The sequence below is a fragment of the Morus notabilis genome, unplaced genomic scaffold (genome assembly GCF_000414095.1).
Source record: "Morus notabilis unplaced genomic scaffold, ASM41409v2 Scaffold21, whole genome shotgun sequence".
NCBI lineage: Eukaryota > Viridiplantae > Streptophyta > Magnoliopsida > Rosales > Moraceae > Morus > Morus notabilis.
The window spans coordinates 41,439-65,000 of NW_010363416.1; the positions used below are offsets into that span (position 1 = coordinate 41,439).

At 33.9% G+C, this 23,562-nt stretch overlaps 2 protein-coding genes across 2 annotated transcripts; one reads left to right on the top strand and one right to left on the bottom strand.

The window, feature by feature from the left end:
- Positions 1-1,288: 1,288 nt before the first annotated feature.
- On the top strand, positions 1,289-9,186 carry LOC21394947 (long-chain-alcohol oxidase FAO1). Its single transcript, XM_024169605.1, is given in 4 exon segments — positions 1,289-1,640; positions 2,190-2,462; positions 7,225-7,483; positions 7,486-9,186. Coding segments are annotated over 4 exon segments (2,244 nt in total). The 5' UTR covers positions 1,289-1,400; the 3' UTR covers positions 8,958-9,186.
- A 93-nt stretch (positions 9,187-9,279) lies between these two features.
- On the bottom strand, positions 9,280-19,777 carry LOC21394948 (phosphate transporter PHO1). The gene is made up of 15 exons (XM_024169608.1): positions 19,446-19,777; positions 17,910-17,993; positions 17,477-17,714; positions 15,417-15,768; positions 14,316-14,364; positions 13,333-13,404; positions 13,086-13,215; positions 12,499-12,619; positions 11,506-11,755; positions 11,279-11,383; positions 11,135-11,179; positions 10,869-11,021; positions 9,977-10,261; positions 9,709-9,848; positions 9,280-9,598 (listed from the first exon to the last, which is right to left on the bottom strand). Exons 1-15 carry the CDS (start codon positions 19,716-19,718, stop codon positions 9,508-9,510), a joined length of 2,388 nt encoding a protein of 795 aa, XP_024025376.1. The 5' UTR covers positions 19,719-19,777; the 3' UTR covers positions 9,280-9,507.
- Positions 19,778-23,562: the final 3,785 nt, after the last annotated feature.

Sequence of the window (23,562 nt, forward strand, 5' to 3'; positions counted from 1 at the left end):
AACACAAATGAATTGAAGTGAAAATCACAATAACAAGCACTTTGAATATTCAAAGCATAACAACGTTAAAACTACATTAAGTCCCTAACTCTAAGAGTTTAGTTAGAACAAGACAACAAGAATCTGAAATCAAAATGCATAAACAAACCAAAAACAAAATCCATAATCAATCACAAATCGCAGAGAATAACACAAACTCAAAGTTAAAATAGGAGAAGAGAGAGAATGAAAAACTAGACATCAATCAAGCTCCGCAATTTTCAATCTTCCTTCGGATCTTCAAGCAAGCCATTGAATCCTTGTATTCTCTTCTTTAGGGTTTTGGGTCTCCAAAGAGCCCCTCTGATTCTCAACACATTTCCTTTTTATACGTCCTCAAAATCAGTACAAAAGAGGCCTTAAAATGACTGCAACATGCGTGGAAACGTTGCAGCGAATCATTTTTCCGCTGCAGTGCCGTTTAGGATTTTTGAAAAACCCTAATGGCACAGGCTAACCCACTGTAGCAGATGAATTTCCCGTTACAGCGGGTGTGTAGTTTTCCTGCTCTCGGGCAGGAAATCCATTGCAGCGGATGATTTTCCTCTACAGCAGGTGTCTAATTTTGAGAAGGATTTTCACCTTTTATATGGCTGAATTAGTCTTTAGTGTTTTCATGAAAGTTGTAACTCTTTCTCTTATCTTTTCAAAGCCACTAAGATAACTTTATTTGGACTTCAAATAAGAGAGTCATGCCCTAAATATTAAAGTATGTTCCAAAGTCAAATTTTTGCTCATTTAATTCCATTTTAACTTCACTTACAAAAACAAAATAAAAATACATTAAATTAATAAAAATACTTGAAGTAAATACACAAACTCAAAATACTTTATTTGCAAATAAAATACTCACTCATCAATCCTACAAAAAAAACTTCCTTAATTCAATCATGCTCCTGTCTCTTCAACTAGTTTTTCTAACCCCACCGTATCGATGCAACGTAGAAAGGACCTAAAATTAAATTCCTTCACGGCCATATGGATATGGATAAATCATGAAGATAAAAAGGAGTTGAAATTGAATAAAGTCACCTTCTAGCTAGGTAGCTATAGCTAAGTAACAGAAAATGAGAAGTGGAAAGATCAATAGTACTAGAATAAATGAACTTAAATAGTGTTGCAGAGGTTATTCATGTCTTTTTGTTGTGATCATTGATTACTGCAGTGTTAAAACAATATATATATATATATATATATATATATATATACTTAAAAAGGAAACTTCTCTGTTACTTCCTCATGACTCCTATATAACTGTGTCCCAATTCAAAAGCCTATTGCATAATCCACAAGAAATCACATTATATTATCATTGTTATTTATAATAATTACTATTCATTTTTAGAGAGAGAAAGACAGAGATGAGAAGGGAGTGTCATCCATTGTTGAGGGAAAGGAGAATAGGATTAGGAGGAGAGAGAAAGCAGGAGAAATGGAGCCATGGTTTTTCTGCAGCAGAGATGGAGTCACTTGCAAGCATCTGTGAGGCTTTCATACCTCCTTTGCCCTTGAATTCTCTGGAAGGGAAAGAAGACCCTCCTTCTAAGGCTGTGCAGTCCTTCTACTCTTCTTCTGCTTCTCAAAATCCCATCCCTCATGAGGTATAATTACACAAACAATTACTCTCTCTCTCTCTCTCTCTCTCTCTCTCTCTCTCTCTCTCAAATTATTTGATCAGTAATCATTCACATCTTTACTGAATACGGGGGAATTTTCTGTAGGATGTGAAAAAGGAGAAAAAAAAAATGACGCAGTTTCAATAGTCAAACTTACAGCATAATTAATTAAAGTATGCTACTTTAATCAAATTTATTGAGAACTTAACGGTTTAAAATTGTGTTCATCGGATATAGATTATGGTGTCAGGCACATTTTTATTTGGTCGTCTATCTTATCAAATGTTGCTGTTTTTTTTTTAATATTTACAATGTGGAAAAATTGTCAGAATTCAGATATGAGTCACCCAACCAGATAAACTAGTTAAGTGGAAAAATTGGAATTTCCTATCTAGGTTAATTCCCTGTACATAGACATTTTGATGAGTTTATTTTTTATTAATTAATCAATTCATTAAGGGAAAAAATATATAGTTTAAAATTTTAGCAAGGCAATTGATATGATGATGATGATGATGCTGATGAGGAGGACAGGTGGCAGAGTTTATAGTGAGGAGGGCCATAATAGAAGGATTCTTAATAGTGAAATTGCTCTTATTGTTGCTTTCCACTCGGCTTGGGACTCTTCTGCTTTGTGGGCCTCTTTGTTTTTGTGAGAAATGGACTTTCATTCACAATTTCTCACGCATGCCGTTGGAGAAGAGAGAAAAAGTGCTTCAAAAGTGGTTAAGACACAAGTTTTTGACTCCCATTAGGCTTGCATTTCTTTACATCAAAGTCGTTTGCCTCCACACTTTCTTCTCCCGGGTACTAAATACTCTCTCTCTCTCTCTCTCTCTCTCTTACTTATTTCCTTTTCCTTCTATGTTTTTATAAATCGAAAAAAATACTATATATCTATAGGTAAACCATAGTTCTAAATTATTATATTACATTACAATCATTTGTGATCAAGAAACATAAAATTCTCAACTTTTAAATAGAAAAAAAAAAAAACCAATTAGTTGTTATATTGCATGGATAAAGAAATGCTAGTTCGTTATGTTACTTGTCGTTATAGAAGTTCATTTACAAGCTAAGCTTAATTCGGAGGGACTTAATTTGCTCTTTTTAATTAGTACTTCTTCTGATCCTTTTCTTGATGACGTAAAACGTGCATATATACTTTTTTGCTAAAAGAAAAAAAAATTTGCTTGGATGATCTATAAAATAAGGAAAATGAGGAAATTCCCCAACTGTATAACAACTTATTATATAAGAAAGTTACTTGACTTTTGTAGTTTTCTCCCTCTCAATTCCCATATTAGGGTTACGTAATCTAAGGGAGAAAATAACATAAACTTGTAAGTTTTGCTAAAGAGAAATTAAACTTGTAGTTTGTCATTTTTTTTAGATTGGATCTCTTTATATATATATATAGTTTTAATGGTTACTCGAATATTCATCCATATGTATTGTTATTTTAGCTGTAAAATATTAATTCAACGGTTGTAATAAATTAGATATTTGACCAAAAATTTAATGAAATTAGATTCTTATCATACCACGCTATCAAATTTATATATTTAATGGTAACCACTAATGGAAACGTAACTATTAAAAACTAGTCCATATGTAAATAATACATATATTTTGATGGAATATTCTTAAAAATATCTCTTATCAATTATAACCTAACGGAGAAAAACTTAGGTAGGAAGTTAAGAACGCCAATTATTGTTTAGCTCATTTCTCATCCATTACAAAGGAATTGATTTTTATGGTGGTGAAGTGCTCTTTATGATAACTGATAAAGGCAACAAAAATAGTCGGAATGTCATAGCAATAATTCATTCCATTTCCTCTATCTCTCATTGTGTAAGGATTCCTTATTTTCCTCTTAAATTCCCTTTTAACGCTTGTATTAACTCTCCTCATCTGCTACTTTAAAGTTTTGAAAAAAAAAAAAAATTCCTTTAATTACCTCTTTTTCTTCTTTTCGCTTTTCCCTTTTGCCTATGTCTCTTACTTCTTATAAAGTCTTACTTCATGATCATGAAAGGATACTTTTAGATTGTCAAGAAATTTTTTTTTCCAGCAAAAAAAAAAAAGAAAAGAAAAAGAAATACTTAACTGTTTTTAATAAATAATAATTAAGTACTATTTTTGTTTTTTAATTTAGGAATTGGAATTTAGACTACATTTTAAAATGAAATTAAATATAAAATTACCGCTACGCTATCCCGAAGTGCAACCATGCTTAAGTATTGTTTTTAGGGCATAATATTAACCCTTTTTTTTTTTTTAAATTTATTAATATTACATATTGAAACTTATTTGTTTTCTTTTCTTCAGTAGACTGCTCGATATTCTAACATATTTCAGTCAAAGAAGTAGGCAGGGGTACAATTAAATGAAAACAAGTTGCATTGGGGCAGTTAGATGTAACTTTTGGAAATCGTTTTCAAATATCTTCCTATGGTATTCCAATTCACTATATATGATCTCAAGTAACATTCAAAAGATGAGCCCACAAAAAAAAAAAAAAAAAAATCAAAGAATCTATTGAGAAAATCAGAACCTTAAACTTACATTTTTGCAGCAAATATATATATATATATATATATTAAACTACGTGCCATTCTATTATATAGTAATTTTGTACAGTGCTGTCACATCTATGGTAATTTAGTTGATAAATAACGTTTTTTTTTAATTGTCCTGAAATATCCAACTGTTGGATGGTGTAGACCTATTTGATTTAATAAATAATTGGGAATCTTATTCTTATATATATTCCGTTTTTTTTTTTTTTTTCTTTGGGATAAATGAAACTATATTCTAGAGATGATGTAAATGAGTAGATGAAACATTTTCATTAAGTTACCATCATCCTCTAATTATTGGGTTCGGGGATATGATTAAATGCATTAGATTTAGGCGTATGGTCCATCTTACTTTGGTGGCCAAATGTGGTCATGTGTCCATGCGCAAACTTATGGGCTTGAATTCATACACATCACACAAATGAATTAAGGAGCTGATCATTAATGTTTACGCAACCAACCAAAAAAGTAAAAGAAGAAAAAAAAAAAAAAATGGAAAAGACAAGCGCATTAAAGCTTATGGGGCTTCCGCATGATTTCTTAATTTTTAAGATGAAATGAATATAGTTTGTCCTTAGAAATGCTATAGTTGATTTTTTCTCCTTTTTTGTTGTTGTTGTAATTGGGGGTGTTTTAAATTTTTGTATGGGTAGGTTCTTACCCATTCTTTCGTGAACATTTTAGGGCCCATTTATTTCATATAAACAACTCAAGAAAAATTAGAGAATTTACCATTGATGGTGCACGAATTTAGACATTTATCCTTATTTTTGATAAATATCTTTTTATTAATGTAATTATTTGATTAAAAATGTTATGAATTAAGAGTAAAAAATATTTGTCAAGATTACCTTATATTCAAACTCAAATCATTGATTATGCTATAATGTTTTCTTCTCACGAAAAAATTTGAATTTCAAACATCAAAATTAAGAATCATAGTTTGAGTATACATTGTAAATAGGCCATTAATTTGATTGAAAAAAAATATTTTAAGTGTTAGCTTTTAATGTATTGAGTACTCATAATATATATATATATATATATATATATATATTTTAAACATGGCAATCAGCCATTATACACATTGATTAGCATAAAAAACAAACATGAGTTTTTCTTTTTTTTTTTAAACAAAAAAACCATGATGGTTACCGTTGACGGTGAATTTTCGTCAACAAAAACAGGCTGGGTTACCTCTAGGTTTCCCGTCGGATTACCCGCTTTAATATATGTTATATGTAAGAGTTTTGTGCCGAAGGTGTTTGATGTTTTTAGAGGGATGAGCAATTTGGAAGAATAATGCTTTAAAGTAAAGGAACACAAGAGATTTTATAGTGGTTCACTCTGTAAAATCAGAGCTACATCCACTGTGGTTGTATATTCCTTTTGAGGTGATTACAATTTACATCAATCGCTCTCTTGTTCTTTTTTCTCTTTTTTTTTTTGGACGTGAACCCCCTTTCTATATGGGGCTTTGCCTCTTTTATATAGGAGCTTCCTTCGCTTTGCTGGATGGGTTTCCTTTGTAGGCAGAAGCACTCAAGTGCTCTTCATTTTTAAGCCCATACGTAGCCCACTAATCACTTGGAGGACTCTTCACTCAGCCAATTTAGTCTCCTATTACGGCTCTGTGCGTACCTGTAACCCTTTTCTGTCCCTTGTGGGGCGGTTCAAGGGTTTGCAATTAATGCCTGCATTGCAGACATCCCCCGTTACTGTACACAACTTGCCATGTCAGGCTTTCCCCCAAGGAGCATTCCCCTCATCGCCAGTGTTGTTTAGCCCAGTTGTCCTTCTTGGCGGTCGATTTTATGACGATGGATTTTTATGTTGTAAGGTCGACGGTACGATCTGTCGACGCTAGATGAAATCGACACCCTAAGTTGGACTTCTTACTTGGGCCCTTTGCAACGGAATGGAAGGGAGTCCCAGACGTCGAGGGTTGTTGCTACGCGAGGAGAAGTTAAGGTCACGTGTCATATTGTCATTCTTCCACGCGTCCTCCATATTTTCCCCCACAACAGTTACCATGTTGAATATTTGGCAAATCGTTTAGTTATAAGAATCACAATTTCATTCACCTCCTACCTTTTTCTAATTACTTAAGGATCCTTCTATAATAGGCCTTATACTTGTGATGTCGATTGGATCTGATCAAAATCACATCAAAATAAAAATAATTAATTTCAATTTTGATTCTTGAGAAATATTCGTTGTTTCACTTTGCCCCTTAAACTCTTAAGTGTTATACTAATGGTCTCTGAACTTTATATCCGCTATAAAACCATAAAAAATGGATGGAATTTACATGTGAGGTGCAAATGACACTTTTAATGAGGATAATTAAATAAAATTAATCAAGAATTGATCTCAATTTTGACCTCTAATCTGGACCCAAAAGAATACTTAGGATTGTTTTGAAAGGTATACTCAATCATGCTTCTTGATTCTGACGTTCGAAATTTAAATTTTTTGTGAGAACACTATAGCAGAATCAATGATTTGAGTTTGAATATATGAAATAGAATCAATGATTTGAGTTTGAATATATGAAGGAAACGGATCCTTAGTATTCTTTAGGGTCAGAATTGAGATTATTTCTTCCTTAGTATTCTTTAGGGTCAGAATTGAGATTATTTCTTCCTTAGTATTCTTTAGGGTCAGAATTGAGATTATTTCTTCCTTAGTATTCTTTAGGGTCAGAATTGAGATTAATTCTTGATTGACTTTACTAAATTACCCTCTAGAAACCAAAATTTTTGAAAACCCACTTTAAAGAAAAAAAAAACAATTTTATTATTTAGTCATTGACTACTGATCAGATGGTGGCACATTACAACTTTAGCACCCAATGGGTCACAAAGTAGAATTAATAATTAGTATTAACTTAAAAATTTGTTTTATTGTTTTATGAACGTAATCTAGATTAAAGTTTTCTGAATTTCATTTCTCAAATCTTAATTTTTTGATGCAACATGCAGCTCGATGAAAATGGAGAAAACCAAACATATGAAGCCATTGGATACAACATAAAGAGTGAAGAAATCCTTCCCAAAACCCCCAAAGAAAGGCCTCTAGAGAAAGGAATAATAGAAACCATATACAAAACAGACTCAACACTTCTGCATTCTTTACATCTGAAAGGCCTAAACGTCACAGAAGACACTGAACAGAACCTCTACAAGATCAAATGCGACGTCGTGATCGTTGGTTCTGGCTGCGGTGGAGGCGTGGCGGGCGGCCCTCCTCAGGCCAAAGGGTCATTGTACTTGAGAAGGGAAACTATTTCACTCCCTCAGATTACTCCTCCTCAGAAGGTCCTTCTAGTGATGAGTTGTATGAAAATGGAGGGACTTTTGCTAGTCTTTGTGGGAAAATGGCGATCATGGCGGGCACGGCGGTTGGGGGAGGCTCAGTGGTGAATTGGTCAGCTTCAATAAGGACTCCAAAGTCTGTTCTCAATGAATGGGCAGAGGAGAACAGGATTTCTCTGTTTGGGAGCTCGGAGTATGATTCGGCTATGGACATTGTGTTTGAGAGGCTTGGTGTTACTGAGAAGTGTCAAGAGGAGGGGTTTCAGAATCAAGTTTTGAGAAAAGGGTGTGAGAATCTTGGCCTTGAGGTTGACTTTGTTCCGAGAAATTCATCCGAGAATCACTACTGCGGCTCTTGCGGTTTCGGTTGTAGAAGCGGTGACAAGAAAGGGACTGACTTGACATGGCTTGTGGATGCTGTTGAAAATGGTGCCGTTATATTGAGTGGTTGCAAAGCTGAGAGATTTGTGTTGGAGAAGAATTCAAATGGGGCCAAAAGAAAGAAAAAGTGCTTGGGGGTGATTGCGAAAAGTGGGGGAAATGGTGTTCAAAGGAGGCTGCAAATTGAGGCCAAAGTGACAATTTCAGCCTGTGGTGCGCTTTACACTCCTCCTTTGATGATTTCAAGTGGATTGAAGAATAAAAATATTGGAAGGAATCTTCATCTTCATCCCGTGCTAATGTCGTGGGGGTACTTCCCCGAATCGAATTCTGATTTCAAAGGGAAATGCTATGAGGGAGGGATAATCACGTCGGTTCACAAGGTGGTTTCAGAGGATTCCAGAGTGATGGCCATCATAGAAACGCCTGCATTAGGCCCTGCATCCTACGCAGCGCTTGTTCCTTGGACATCTGGCCTTGACATGAAAAACAGGATGATGAAGTACTCAAGAACCGCACATTTGATCACGATTATACGCGACCGTGGCTCTGGAGAGGTCAAGAAGGAAGGAAGGGTGAGCTTTGAATTAGATGATACAGACAAAGAGAACATGACGGCAGGGCTTAGACAAGCCTTGAGGATACTAGTAGCGGCTGGAGCAGTTGAAGTTGGGACTCACAGGAGTGATGGACAGAGGATCAAGTGCAAGGGGATAAATAAGAATGAATTGGATGAGTTTTTGGACTCGGTTTACGCCGTTGGAGGGGCGATGGAGATGTCGGAGTGCTGGACAAACTATGGTTCAGCTCACCAGCTCGGAAGCTGCAGGATGGGGGTAAATGAAAAGGAAGGTGCTGTTGATGAGAATGGAGAGAGTTGGGAAGCAGAAGGACTATTTGTTTGTGATGCTAGTGTTCTTCCAAGTGCTGTTGGTGTCAATCCAATGATCACAATCCAATCAACCGCTTACTGTCTTTCGAAGAAGATCGCAGAGTCTTTGGGAAGACGGTGCGGTTAACGGAAGTAAGATTGATTTTCGTGTAAAGAGTTGGTTGAAAACTTGGTGGCAGAGTTTCATTATAAATACAATTTTAGCAGATGCATATGTTTCTGCTAAAATGTAAATGTGTAAAAAGTATCATTCCAGAATGTTGTTGCAAGATTTCTTTTTTCTTTTCTTTAATGAATTAGAAGACCATTTCTACTATTGCACAAAAACATTAATTTTCTGGCTTCCAAAACGTGAAGAAGTTGACACACAAAGAAAAGAAAAAGAGTTTGAGAAAAGACGAGGCTTTTCATAAATATATAATACAATACGTTATTCATTAGCAGCAAATCCATTGTTAAGAATGCCAAGATGTACAAAAGGGAGGGTGTTATTGAGCAGGCACTTTCTTGATCATTAACACTTGGCGCCTTAGACATAAATATTCTGAGATAACATGAAGCAGTGGCGGGATCACACTCAAATATTACCAGAAAATGTGGAATCCCCCTCTGGTTTCGGTCCGCCCTTAAACCGGCTTTTTCGGGATATTTTACGCATACAATGCAGGAAATCAATCTCAGCCATCAGAATCTGTCTCTCTGAATGGTAAAGGAACAGTCTTCACAGCTCTGTACTTGCCCACATTGTTCAGATGTTCATTCTCTATCCTGTTCAAATATGGAAAATTTTCTTTCAATGAAGGAAATCTTCTGTTTACATGATTTTATTGTCTTCAAATTCATATTGCAAGCCTTGAAGATGTGAGATAGAAAATTACCGGTAAAAATTCCAATGGCCGCGGCGGATGACCTCCAACGAAGCTAAGAGAAAATCTAGCAACCGCGATTCAACGGCGCCAACATGACGGAAGTTCATCACCGTTTCCACCCAAGCCACTCTTAGAACAACATTCAAGGCCTACAATTCACTTTCACCATCCATATCAGATTTTCTTTTTCGCCCAAGTAATATAGCTTTTATGAGGCGAATAAGACCATTTCCAACTGCTCCAAGGTTCTAGTGCAAAGATTAATTAGAAAATTTACCATGGACATATAGTAGATGCTATTATTCTTGAGAATTAAATCATCTCTAAGCCAGGGGTTTTTAGACTTTGGATTGAGAAGACCCCAGTCCTTGACAAAATCCCAGTACAGCTGATAGACTGTAGCCACCACAGAAGTGACCAAGACTATTGAAAACCATAAGTGGTTATGGTGACCCCGGCTCGAGTATGTTATCCTTGCACCGGCTGCCACCATGGCCGATACATACTTCCCCATATTAGCCAAATGGTTCGGATCAGATTCGTCAAACCATCGTCTTGCACACTTCAGTCACATTTGAAAACAGGAAAAAAAAAATGTTAACTGGATTATAAGAAAGAAAATGTTCACTTTGGAAGTGGTACTGAAAAATATCTTATTGGTTTCCAAATTCTTGTCACATTTGGATATACAAGTTTTCTAAAGCCATAAGAATTGCTCAGATGCTCACTACAATTTGAGTAATTTTCAATTGGGATTATTTTAATCATGCTCCTCAATTTTAGGGTCATTGTCACTCTGTTAATTTGAACTTTAAAAACTCACTTTGTCTTCTGATTATGAATTAGTCTCACTTAAACCCATATGTTAGAATTTATGTTAAAAACGGATAGAAAAAGTAGGTGAAAAAGTGCGGTCGTGTGGTATTTTCCTGTTTGGTTTCAACATAAATTTTTATAAAAGAGGTTAATTGAGACTAATCCCCTCTCTTTTCCTGTCATTTTTTTAACTAAATTTTAAATAAAGGGGGGCTAAGGTTAGGATAATTGTCAATTTTTTTAACTAAATTTTTAATAAAGGGGGGGCTAAGTTTAGGATAATTGAAAGTTTTATAAGGCAAAGTGAAAATGACTTTAAAAGTTCATGATCTGCGGCATTTGACGGGACTTACCTGCATAGCACGCCAATAGTATGGCAAAAATGATATGACATAAACAAGCTCATTGAACAACCTCCCTGATTTGCAGGTTTCAAATTGATGTTTTTTTAAACTTCCAGCAAGGAAGTAGCAGGCTGTTGTTTCCATGTGTCTTAGCAGAGGAATCTACAAACAAAAAAGACAATTAGGTTGTTCAAATAAACACCAAAAATTAAACATAAACTCATGACGTTGTTGATAGTTAATACTTATACAAAAAGTTGCTTCCGAGTTAGTACCTGACTAGTAAGCTGGTCAGCCATGAAAAAGTCCACCATCAAAACCTGCACAAAAATGCATCACAAACCATTAAAGAAGTACAAGAACAAAGACACAATTTTAATGGTACCTTAGATAATAAAACAGTATCCTACTAAACATACCTTGTAAAATGGAGAAAAAATTATGTTCCGAATTATGCGGATGAAGCAATATCGAGTTGGGCGATAGAAGATGTCAAATGGACAAATGAGCAGGGCGATAAAAACCTGAAGAAGTGCAATTCAAAGTTAGTTTAATTTATTTACTACTATCTACATAAGGAGCTTTTGAGTTGGTAGTCCTGTTTTACAAATTTAGTAACATTGATTGTGAAAATAACAAGACTAACCAAAAGAAGAATCCCAGGAATGGTGTCAACTTGGCTTGGGGAAAAGCCACTGGCCCTCAAGATCAGGTGGACCACCATTGCCCCAACAACTAAAGTCATGAAGGTTGTGCATATCAGGAAGGCGTCCCGGTACTTAAGCGCGGTACTAGGCGCGAATTCAAATATGAAGTTGTAGTTGATCCTTGTGTTCTTCCACATGAAAAGGTTGCATCCATACATGAATAAGTGCAAGCTTAGCAATGCAAACACGCTGCACAATATTCAAACCCCTTTTATCAAATGAAATATGTGTCATCTTAAGATTCTTAAGATTTGAGGTAAATCTGTATTGAGAACGCTTTTTATTAGAGTTTCATTTTATTGATTTCCATGTACAATATGCCAGATGACAAACTGAAGAGTTTTATTGGTAATCTTCAGTTTTGAATGCAATGCTATGTATCCAGGAATACGTAAATGATAGCACTATTAGCTCTTTAGTTATGCTGATTAGAATCAATCTGGATTCTCATATATATATATATATATATATATATATATATATATATATATATTGCTAAAGAGAAAAGGTCTGTGGAGGGGGCAACCAATATTGGCATACCCCTTGAGGGCCCTCCATACACGCTGATAGGAATGCTCGCCCAAGGCCGTAGAAATAGGCCCAACCCCCGGATGCATCACCCTAATCCGATTGAATGTGCTAACGGTAAGGGTACGTGTTGGTATAGTCCCAAGCACTTTACATCAAGCGCTAAGATTACATCTCATACACTTTAAGGGGTAACTCAACACTCAAACGTGTGACCACAAACCCACCGCGCTCTAACATACTCTAACAGGGATACATACAAAACATACCCACATACATTATACTATGTATTATTCCCTATGTGTATTTATTTATTTATTTATTTATTTTGCTTATTTAGTTAGATTATGTATCCATATTGGGTTTTCTGTTACAATTTTTAGTAATAACACTTAAACAAGCACCTGAAAACAGGGTAGACGGTATCCATGTAAGCAGTTTCTGTGGTGGGGGAAAAAATGCCGGACAGATGAGCCAATATTGCGTATACACTAAACAATGACACAAAACAACCCGTGAACAAACCTGCACCAAAAATAACCAAAACAAGGAAAAAAGCAACTTTATTAAAAGACTTAACCAAAAAAAATTATATAGAAAGCCAAAAAAAAAAAGGCCTCACTGTTTGAAGTGGCCCAACACTAATTTCTTGTTGTTTGCCAAAATCAACAGCTTTTTTGAGAGCAATTTCCCACTGTCCAAATTAGTGGCCAGCAGGTTTCTAGCATTAGTCACTTAATGGGGTGCTTTTAAGCTTTTATCTTGGTCACAACACTAATCATGTCTGCATTATTACAATTCAAAGTGGTGGTCTTAAAACAAATCTGGGATTTTTTCAGTAAAAAACTATATTATAGTGAAAGTGTGAACTCTTTCGTAGCTGTCGTTTTTTTTTTTTTTTTTTTTTTGAAATTGTGACTTTGCTATACTATGATTTAAGGAGAAAAAAAAAGGGTGATTTAACTTTGGTGAGGAAGAGAGAGAGTTTTACCAACAAAGAAAGTGACCATGTGAGAATCTTTTTGCTGTTGGGGCCTCAAAAACTTCATGGCCTTTTTCCTGTCGTTATTGGCAAAGTGCTTTATGAATATGGACTCCACTTCGTCCATTAGTCTAACAACCTTGTCAAAAACAACCAAATAACACATATAATCCCCCATTAGAAAACCATTAAACCCATTCTCCAAATCTGCGTTAAATTAAATTATAATGCAAGTGTAAGTAAAACAACATCATACCTTATCGGAACTAATGAAATATGATCTCTTGACCGCTTTGAGATAATTTGCTGAAGCCTGTTGGTTTGATACCTGCTAGTACATACATATATTTTTTTTAATTTCTTGATTAATATCTTTTTAGTCAAATAATTAATTAGTCAAAAGGGTATTTATGAAGAGTAATGAATAAAAAATCCAAATTGTTATACTCTAAAGAAAATTCAACAATTTTCTCTTTAAAATCTTGACATACGTGAATTTTAGAGCTTTTGTTTGTAACATTGCAATAATATTATTACTATGCAAGCCAAATTGAGGGTAGAAATAATTATGAGGCAAAATTTTTTCTAGATCTTTCCATTTGTAAATATGGATATAGTTAATAGAAATTATGGACAAATTAATTCATGACACGAGAATAGATCATCGAAATAAACCCGCCAATTTAGGAAATTTTTGGGGTTCCATTAATAATCCTATGTGCCCAATATTGATCTACAATGACGTAATAAGTGTAGCACATTAGTTATAATTGTAATTATATTCTATTTGCGGACAGCAAAAAAAAAAAAAAAAAAAAAAAAAGTTTGTTAGAGTTTCACACTCTTCATGTGACTCCATACTTGGAAGACAAAGTTATTTCAGGGATCCAGGCACTTAACTAATGCAATTAGTCCCACTGGAAAACCTGTAGACCCTTTTTGTTTTGTAGCTCAAAAGCTTGAATTTGAATACAAGTTCATATTTGCGTATGACCTGGATTTCTGCCTAAAGACAAAACTAATATAGATGTAGCAGAAAACGCCACATATAAGATCTTTGCTCTTCATTAAAAAAAAAAAAAAAAAAACATATGTTATAATATGTGTATATATGTATATATGTGTGCGTGTGTGTATGTATGTATGTATGTATGTATGTATACACATTATAATGCATGGGTATGTTTTGATTAGAAAAATAAGGCTGATAAAGTATTAATGACCAACTTAATTAATTACCTTGTCAAATTTCTTAAGAATCTTTACAAAAGCGACCATATTCAGTGAGCTGCAAACAATAACAAATGAAAATTTGATTAGAATAGTAATGTATTGATTTAGAGAAAACTAATATAGAAAAGGCCAATTTGTAGAACACAAAATGGTCAGCTTTAGACGTTAATTAATTTCTTTGATCCGAAAGTGATGATGGAACAAATTATAAGGTTCAATTTTTCTATTGGTTCCAAACACTAATTAAATTAAGTTCATTGTTTTCAATGTCTTAAAATACAATGGCCACATTTTCAGCAGCCAGATCAAGTTGTACTAATGCGGCTTTTCTCCCCTTAAACCGAAAGCGTTTTCAGGGGCATTTTCAGATATTGCTTTTGAAAAGTTGTGTTGAAAAGCGCTTGTTTTTTAGTAAAATCCAAAACCCATGTTTTCATTTTGAAAAGAGAACAAAAGAGACTGATCTAAGGAATTTCAGTGGAGACTGGAGAGCTATTAGTTATTTATGTATATGTATTTGAGTGTACATTATTTCTTAAACAAGATCTAATGATTTAGGCCATGATGTATGCTTCCATAAATGCTTGCCGTAGTCTTACTTTTTCCGTTGAACAAACGCTTGGAATTTGACATATATGAAGTTGCCGGGACACTAAATAGCATTTAATGCACACAAGAAAGATACAAAGAATTATTTTCTATTTTTCGAATAAATTTCTCCTACAATTTTATTTATATATAATCCTGGAGTACAACGTCACATTAAATACTGTTGGGGATATATATTTCCTCTTAGAAAAGGAAAAAAGAAAAGAAAAGAAGAGCTTATAATCACCAACTTTCTCATTTATTAGAAGCACAACATTATTTGGATAGATATGCAGCTCATGGTTTAACTGTGCAATATTCAACTACCAATCAATAACCATTCAAACCTTTTTTTTTTTTTTTTTTTTTTTTTTTTTTTTTTTTTTGGGTTTCAAACTTTATTTTTTTTTTCTTGTTCCTGAATTACATAAGATAATCTTAAGGTTTAAGTTTAAAATTACACTTGATCAAACATTAGGTAGGGATAATTTAGTGTGCATATTATAACAAATATATTACCTGTAATTCTTGAGCAAACCAAGGCCTCTATAGAGCTCAACGAAAGCTCCTCTAATCATTTTCTCAGCACACTGGATCTTCTTCCTGTTAATGTACTCTCCATGGCCTTCCTTTCTGGGATTGTTAACCAAATCTTCCCAAAGCGCCGAAGTGACCGCTGAGATTGTTCGAGTTGGCGTTGTTGCCGGAATGTCTATTCTCATAGCCATTTTAGGCTTCCCTTTCTTACTTTTTGTTCTCAATTCTGCGTTTAAGACATTCAATCCATTTCTTTCCAGTGCCGCAATTGCCTCGTCTGTCTCAGAACTCTCCATTGGAGTCTCCTTGTTCAACTCATCATCATTTGCGCTCTCTACGGAATTAACATTTCAATTTTGGAATTTAGAATTATTGTTAGTAAAGGTTTTTGGCAGTACAATTTCAATGCAGTTAATTAACATACAAATTAATACATGTAAAAAATCTTACTACTAAAATAACTTCCACTTGTTTATTACAAAAAGGAAAAAAAAAAAAAAAAAAAAAAGAAGATGGTAACGAGGTATAGTCAAGCTCTGGTAGCTAGATTTTGTTCCATCACTTTCTTAAACAAGAAGAAATTTCCCATGAAACAATAATAGAGTACAAATCCTCTAAGATTTGAATTCGTGGCAAATTTGTATTTCTCAAAAGTGTGACAAAAAGTGACTAATAGTTAGACATTTATAATGTTGAAAGCCAAAGTGGCATATACGAAAAAAGCAAAATAATCTTTTACGCGTAGTTAGCTATGGTTAGATTACTCAAAATCTAGTAAGCATTATTATGTTTATCCATTTAACCTAAAACGCTGACAAAACACTCTTATGAGCAATCTAGATTATTAATTAGTGCAAAAAACCATCTCTATACCCCCAACTAAGTTTTTGAAATTGAGCCACTTTTCAGATCATACATAGACAAAATAAATTTTGCAAGCAAAATTGATATAAAAAAAGTAGTGAGCAATCTCACATTTTTGGCTTGCTTGTAAAACTCATCCATGATTTTATGGGAATAAATTAAAAGATTAAATTCTTTCCCGTTCTGGGAAGTTCGTCTACGCACGACCCATTAGTATCAAAATATGACCTTATTATTATTACTATTATTATTATTATTATTATTATTATTATAATTATTATAATAATAATAATAATAATAATAATAATAATTATTATTATTATTATCGTTATTATCATTATTATTATCGTTATTATTATTATATATCATCATCATTATTATCATTATTATTACTATTACTATTATTACTATTATTATTATTATTATTATTATTATTATTATCATTATCATTATCATTATCATTATCATTATCATTATCCTCATCATCATCATCATCGTTATTATTATCGTCATCATCATCGTTATTATTATCGTTAATATTATTGTTATTATTATTATCGTTATAAATAAAAATGTGACCTTAATTTTCAAAATCAGTACAAGAGAAGACATGATTGATTAATTGAGATAATTTGAGATCAGCCCAAATAAACCAAAAAAAAAAAAAGTAGTGAAAATTAAAGAGATGACTTTCTTCCGTAGAAAAAATAGTCAAGCATGTTTCTTTCTTATTTTTTTAGTTAAATAATTTATTTATTTTTCCCGGGGAGTTGTATACACTTAAATATAGGTTTGAATGCAATAAATTGCGTACGAGCAGATCAAATATATATGCAACAGAGACAGATAGTTTGTACATATAAAAGAAAAAGAATATCCTTGCCAAGGGTTTTACTTTATTACCCTTGTTCATAAAAGCATATATATGGCCTATGGGATTGCTTTGGTATTTAGAAGGACTAGCTATCTTAGATCGTAATATGATATTAATTTATTTTATATAACAAAAACACTGAAAGGGTAAAGAATAATATTGGTAATAATTGCATTTCATATTGTTACTCCTTTTCAATGTTACTGTCGTATAAAATAAACGTATTACATTTCTCACTTTTATATGTCATGAATAATTAATTAGTCGACAAAATGGAAAATGAAAAGACATAAATAACACTCACCGGTGTAATCAGAGCTCCGAGGAGAAGATGCCCATGAAGAAGGAACACTAGCAGAAGAGTTGAGCTTTGATGGAGAATTCTTCCATCTTCGGTCCTTGAGAATTTGTTTAAGGTCAAGCAAGATCTGAAGTTGCTTGTTCAAAATCTCCCCTCTCTCCAGAAACTCTCCCTCTTTTGTACGATAAAATTGGTTTACCTTGTTAAGCTCTTCATCCAATCTCTCAAAGAAAATCGTGACCTATATATGCATATATCAATCCAACAACCCATTTAAATTCAATTTTATTACGATTTTACCGTACTAAATTTATCCACGTAAAGTTCAATAATTATTAGTGGTAAATTTTTTTACGCCAAAACAATTTGTATTGTTTTTTTTTTTTTTTTTTTTTTTGGGTTTTTTGGGTCTATAAATTAATGCTATATATTATACCTCATCTTCTACAGAGAATAACTGAGCTAGCTCAGTTTCATAAATCTCTTCTTCTTCACCGTTCTCCATGATTTTACGCTTAACCTGCGCAGCAAAAGAATATAGCCAAAACTGATCATGATATTGATATTAATGGTATTGCTTTTTCACTTTGTTTTCTAGTGTCATTTTCATTGTGGTTCTATTAAATATATATATATATATATGTTTAGATGTATAATGTTTTTTTTTTTTCTTTTTCCTGTCACGATGACTTCGTGATTCAAGTGCGCCTACAACCGTTTTCCAATATGGCTTTCGTGAGAGAATAAGAAACTCAAAAATTAAGTGCAAAAGCTAAAACAAGGACAGTGTTACTAGCTGCTAGCAATATTTTTTTATTTAATTACTTTTCCTGTTATGGAGATAATTGATCCAAACAAAAGAGAAGAATAAAACAAAAAACAAAAAATAAAAAAGGACGAGAAATAAGGAAAGTGTAAAGGAAAAAAAAAAAGTCTTCCTAGTGACAATCGCCAACTGTCCATTATTCAGATATGACCTATTTTCTAAAAACTTTGGCTTTCTCTACATATTATGGTTCTATTGAAGCTTCTATAATGGCCAAAACTAGTTCAACATTTGTTCACACTCCATATTTATAGTTGCGTTGTGGCGTCATACACCATATCTATACAAATATATATTAGTGAAAAGCTATAATATCAAATATATATACACACACTATATTTACAGTAGCTTATTAATTAAGAACCTGTCACGCGAAACCCACGCTTATTGGGTTGGAGATGAGGAAGTATGACTTCTAACGTAACCACTGTTCTTAACAAATATATATATATATATATATACACACACACACACACACACACATATATATTATGTTTCTGTTATATAACCTATGTGGGAGGACAGAAATAAATGCGTATAAATGGGATCCACGCAAACATTTAAATTAGCGTTCAAAACATTCACGGCACAAATGATTGTGCCGAAAGATCGACCATAAAAAGCCACTTTGGACCTGTATATATATGTGTGTGTGTATATATATATATATATTATCAACTATATATTGGCAGTGATTAGCCTAAAAAAATTTGGAGGGCTGTGTCACCCCGGGACTTTTTCTGTCAGCTGTGCAAGGTAGAGAAAGAGACTTATGTACGTAAAAAGAATAATAAAATAAAAAAACAAGGGATTATAACCCATTTACAAGGGAAGTACCGGAAATAGCCGGAGAAATTTTCTCGGAAAATGACGTCACGGGGTAATTATTTTCTTCTGATAGGCCAGGACATATTTTGTACGCAAAATTATACCAAAAAAATAATAACAAAAGGAAAAAAGAAAGACAAAATCTGAAACTCATGACCGAAACAGAAAAGGAGGAAGTACCAGAAAAGCTTCATAAATTTCGGAATCTTTTTTTGTTCTATTTATTCTAACTTAAAAACCATATATATAGACAAATTTTAATAATTACGTTTCAATTATATATATATATATATATATATAATATATGTCACTCGTTACCTGAATAAGCTCAGCTTTGTTGTGATGATCAGAATCGAAGAGCTTGTCGGAGAAGAGTTTCTTCGCGGTGAAGCGAACTGGGTCGAAAATGGAACGGCCAAAGTCTCCGACAACATTGGTGTCTTGAGGAATATCATGATTATGATGAGGTTGTTTAGGAATTCTCGAAAGCTTAATCTTCTTTATTTGCTTCTTCAGTTGCCAGTAGTTCACAAAGGCATCTTTCCATTCCGGTATTAGCTGAGCTTCTAGCTCCTTTGAGAACTTCACCATTTTTCCTTTTTTTTTTCCTCTTGTTTTGAAGGAAAATTGAGAAAGTGAAGAAAGAGAGAAAAGGGAGATATATTATTAAGAGCTACGAGAGAGGGACTAGAGAGGTTTATATATATATATAGAAAAGAGAGAGAGCAAGAGACGTGTTGTTGAAAAAAAAGATGATTTTGTTGTGGAGAACAATTTTTTTATTTTTTTTAAATGAAAAAGAAAGGTGTTAGTTTAATTATACATGTAAAAAAAACATGTGTTGAAGAATTAACATATTAAACAAGAAAAACAAAAATGGGAGGGGTATCATAGTAATTGTGCTAAGGTTGATTACCGTTTTCGGTTAGTATGGATCCCGGGATGGGTTACTAAGAAGAATACTGTGCAAACCATGGCCGGAAAAACTAGACTTTTATATATTATTTCTATTCACTTCTTTTTTTCCTTTTGTAAAGGACAATTTTCTTGGTTTATTTGGCAAGCACATGCCCATAAGGTTCAACAATTAATTTGTGAAACCAAAGTACGTTGCAATGGGGGAATTCTATTGTGGGGACATCCTACTATGGAGCCTATAGATTTCAATTGTGCCATTAAAATGAGACTATCATAAAATAAATGTAACAATAAAGGTTTCAAAGATATCTTTATTTTATCTGGTGCCATATAAAATGTAGTATTTAGTTTTAAGTTTTACGGTTACAATAAAGGGTCTTATATATAGAGAGCCCTGCATTAGGACAGAATCTTCCTATATAATTGGTCTTATGGAGCCCTACATTAGGATGCCCTACGGCAGAATCTTCTTATATAATGAATGCATAAGTACGAAGAAATATATGTATGTATAAACATTTATAGGCATCACTCCATATTTCTGAAAGTATATACCAAGATTCTCAATATATAGACAATGATTTGGCACTATTAAAAATCTGATATTTAACGACCGTTAATAATCGTCGTTAAAAGATTAGACGATGGTTAGAATAATCATCGTCTAATCACGAGTCGTTAAATGTCTGTGGCATATAACGACAGTTTTTCTCCATCGTTAAAAATTATATCAGACGACGGTTTTCTTAATAAACCGTCATCTAATCTCAACAATAATAAACATCGCGCATTTTAGACGACGGTTTTTTATAAAACCGTTGTCTAATGTTGAGATTTATAATGACGGTTTTCTAAAAAAATCGTTATATGTTCTTCCCAAATAAAAAAATCAAGCTTTTTTTGTTGTCCCCTTATTAATTCTATGTTTTATCAGCTTTTTAGTCACAATTCACAGAACCATTATAATTGCAAAATAAAATATTAAATTTCTAAATAAAAATGAATTATAAATATTAAATAATACATCAATAAATGTAGTTTATGTTTAATATTACAACAACATATTAATTAAATGTCATATAAATTATAACAACATATAGTTTATCATTTTTTCTTTTTCTATTATTTTCAACCCATGTCCATTCAACATCTAAGCGGTCATAAAAAACGACAACCTCGTCAATGGGTGCTAAGCCTCTACTCACCGATGGAATGTCGTTACAATCATCTTCATCCCCTTTTCCATCACGAATAAGGCTTGACTTCATGAGAACAACTAAGGACAACTCTAAATCATTGGAATCGGTTGTATAGAAAACTTGTTTTGCTTGTGTTGCCAAAAAGTCAATCACTGTAGCGCCGTCACTATCGATTTTCACATAATTATTGTCGGCCCACTTACACAAAAAGTGTCACTCGCAATCCGCAATATTCAAGTTCCCATATGTACTCCACAAAACCTTAGTAGGTCACTATTCTATATACGAGATTCTTGTATTTGGAGACGAAATATGCATAGCATCGGCACGGAGACTAACACCACTATTTTAGACCGGGTGCTTCTCATCTCTCTCCCGAGTGTAGAAGTTATAGCCATTTATTGAGTATGATGTATATTTCATTACCATTGACGAGGGTCCTCCGACTAGCTTAAACAAGTCTTCCGACACACCTTCATTTCCCGACGTGCGAACCTTGGAGTAAATGTGTCATTATCCACTCTCTAAATGTCCAGTTATAGTCATCTTGCAACCACTTGTCATTTCTCCCTCTTTTTAGGTTTGCCGCCTTTATTTGTTTTTTGTAGACTTGTATGTATGGCTCCACCTCACGAGCATTATATTGCACGTAGAGATAAGCTTGTTCCCATGCTTCGTGAGAAACCGAGGAAGGAATATTGATAGATTTACCATTTGGCTCCATGTTTACCTTCTTTGGTATGCCAATTACTTTCGCGTTAGACAAGTACTCTGAGCAAAATTTTACAGCTTCTTCGGCTATGTGATTTTCCACGATGCAACCCCCCAACCTATTTTGATTCTTAAGGTAACCTTTTAGAATCTTCATGTACCTTTCGAAAGGGTACATCCACCTCAAGTACACTGGCCCGCAAAGCCTAACTTCACGGACTAAATGTACTGTTAAATGAATCATGATGTCGAAGAATGATGATGAAAAATACTTCTCTAATGTGTACTTAGCCTGAGGTAAATATGTGCGGGAGCCTATTTTCTCAGGAGCCAAGTCACCTCTAATGTTCAATTCCATGAGATCTAACCTTGCATTGAGGTCGTCTTTAGTTTTACCAGGGATGCCAAGTAGCGTGCCAACTATTGACTCACAAACATTCTTCTCAACGTGCATGACATCCAAGCAATGATGAATTAATAATGAACTCCAATATGGAAGATCAAAGAAAAATAACTTTTTATTCCAAGGTTCGATCACCGGCTCATTATTTGTACCTTTCTTCTTCCCGAAGACAACTTTTATGTTATTGACTATCTCAAACACTTGTTTACCTATCAAAGGTCTTGGAGGTGGTCTTTCTTCTATTTTATCATTAAAACCTTTTCTTTGTTTGCGGTATGATGATTCATAGGCAAGAATCTTCTATGGCCACCGTACACCGTCTTCTTTCCGTGTTTCAATCGGATCGAAGGTGCCTCTGTTATGCAAATAGGGCAACCTACGGAATTGGTAACTGAGTACCCAGATAGGTTTCCATATGCAGGAAAGTCATTAATAGTCTACATCAACATTGCTCTGAGTACGAAGGAATCATCACGAAAATGATCGTTAACTTCCATCCCACTTTCCTACAATAGCCTCAACTCATCAATCAACGGTGCTAAGTAGACATCAATGTCATTTCCTAGTTAATTCGGTCTAGAAATCAACAAGGACAACTTTAGAATCTTCCGCTTCATACACAAGTCTCTGGAAGATTGTAGTTTACAAGGACGATGGGCTAAGTATTGTGTTTGCTGCTAAAATTACTATACGGATTCACTCCATCAGCCGACAACGCAAAGCGGACATTCTTATTTTCGCAATAAATTCAGGATTCTCTGCATCAAATGTTTTCCACAATGGAGAATTAGTGGGGTGTCATACTATGAGATCATCGATCCTCTTATTATGATGCCAAGTTAATTTTTAACATGCTCCGGATGTACCATAGTTCGATCGGAATGTACAATAACACCTTTGTTGACAACGTAAGGTGGACATTCCTAGTTTTCGCACTAAATTCAAGATTCTCTATATCAAATGCCTTTCACTATGGAGAATTGGCGGGGTGTCATAGCATGCCATCGTCGATCCTCTTATCACGATGCCAAGTTAAATTTTTAACATGCTCCGGCTATACCATAGTTTGATCGGAATGTACCATAACACCTTAGTTCGATCGTAGTTCGATTGGAATTACCATAACACCTTCACCAGCACACGTTTTCTCCCATTGGACGGTTTCTTACCTTTCTTCCACCTAGACTCATAGCACACCAAACAC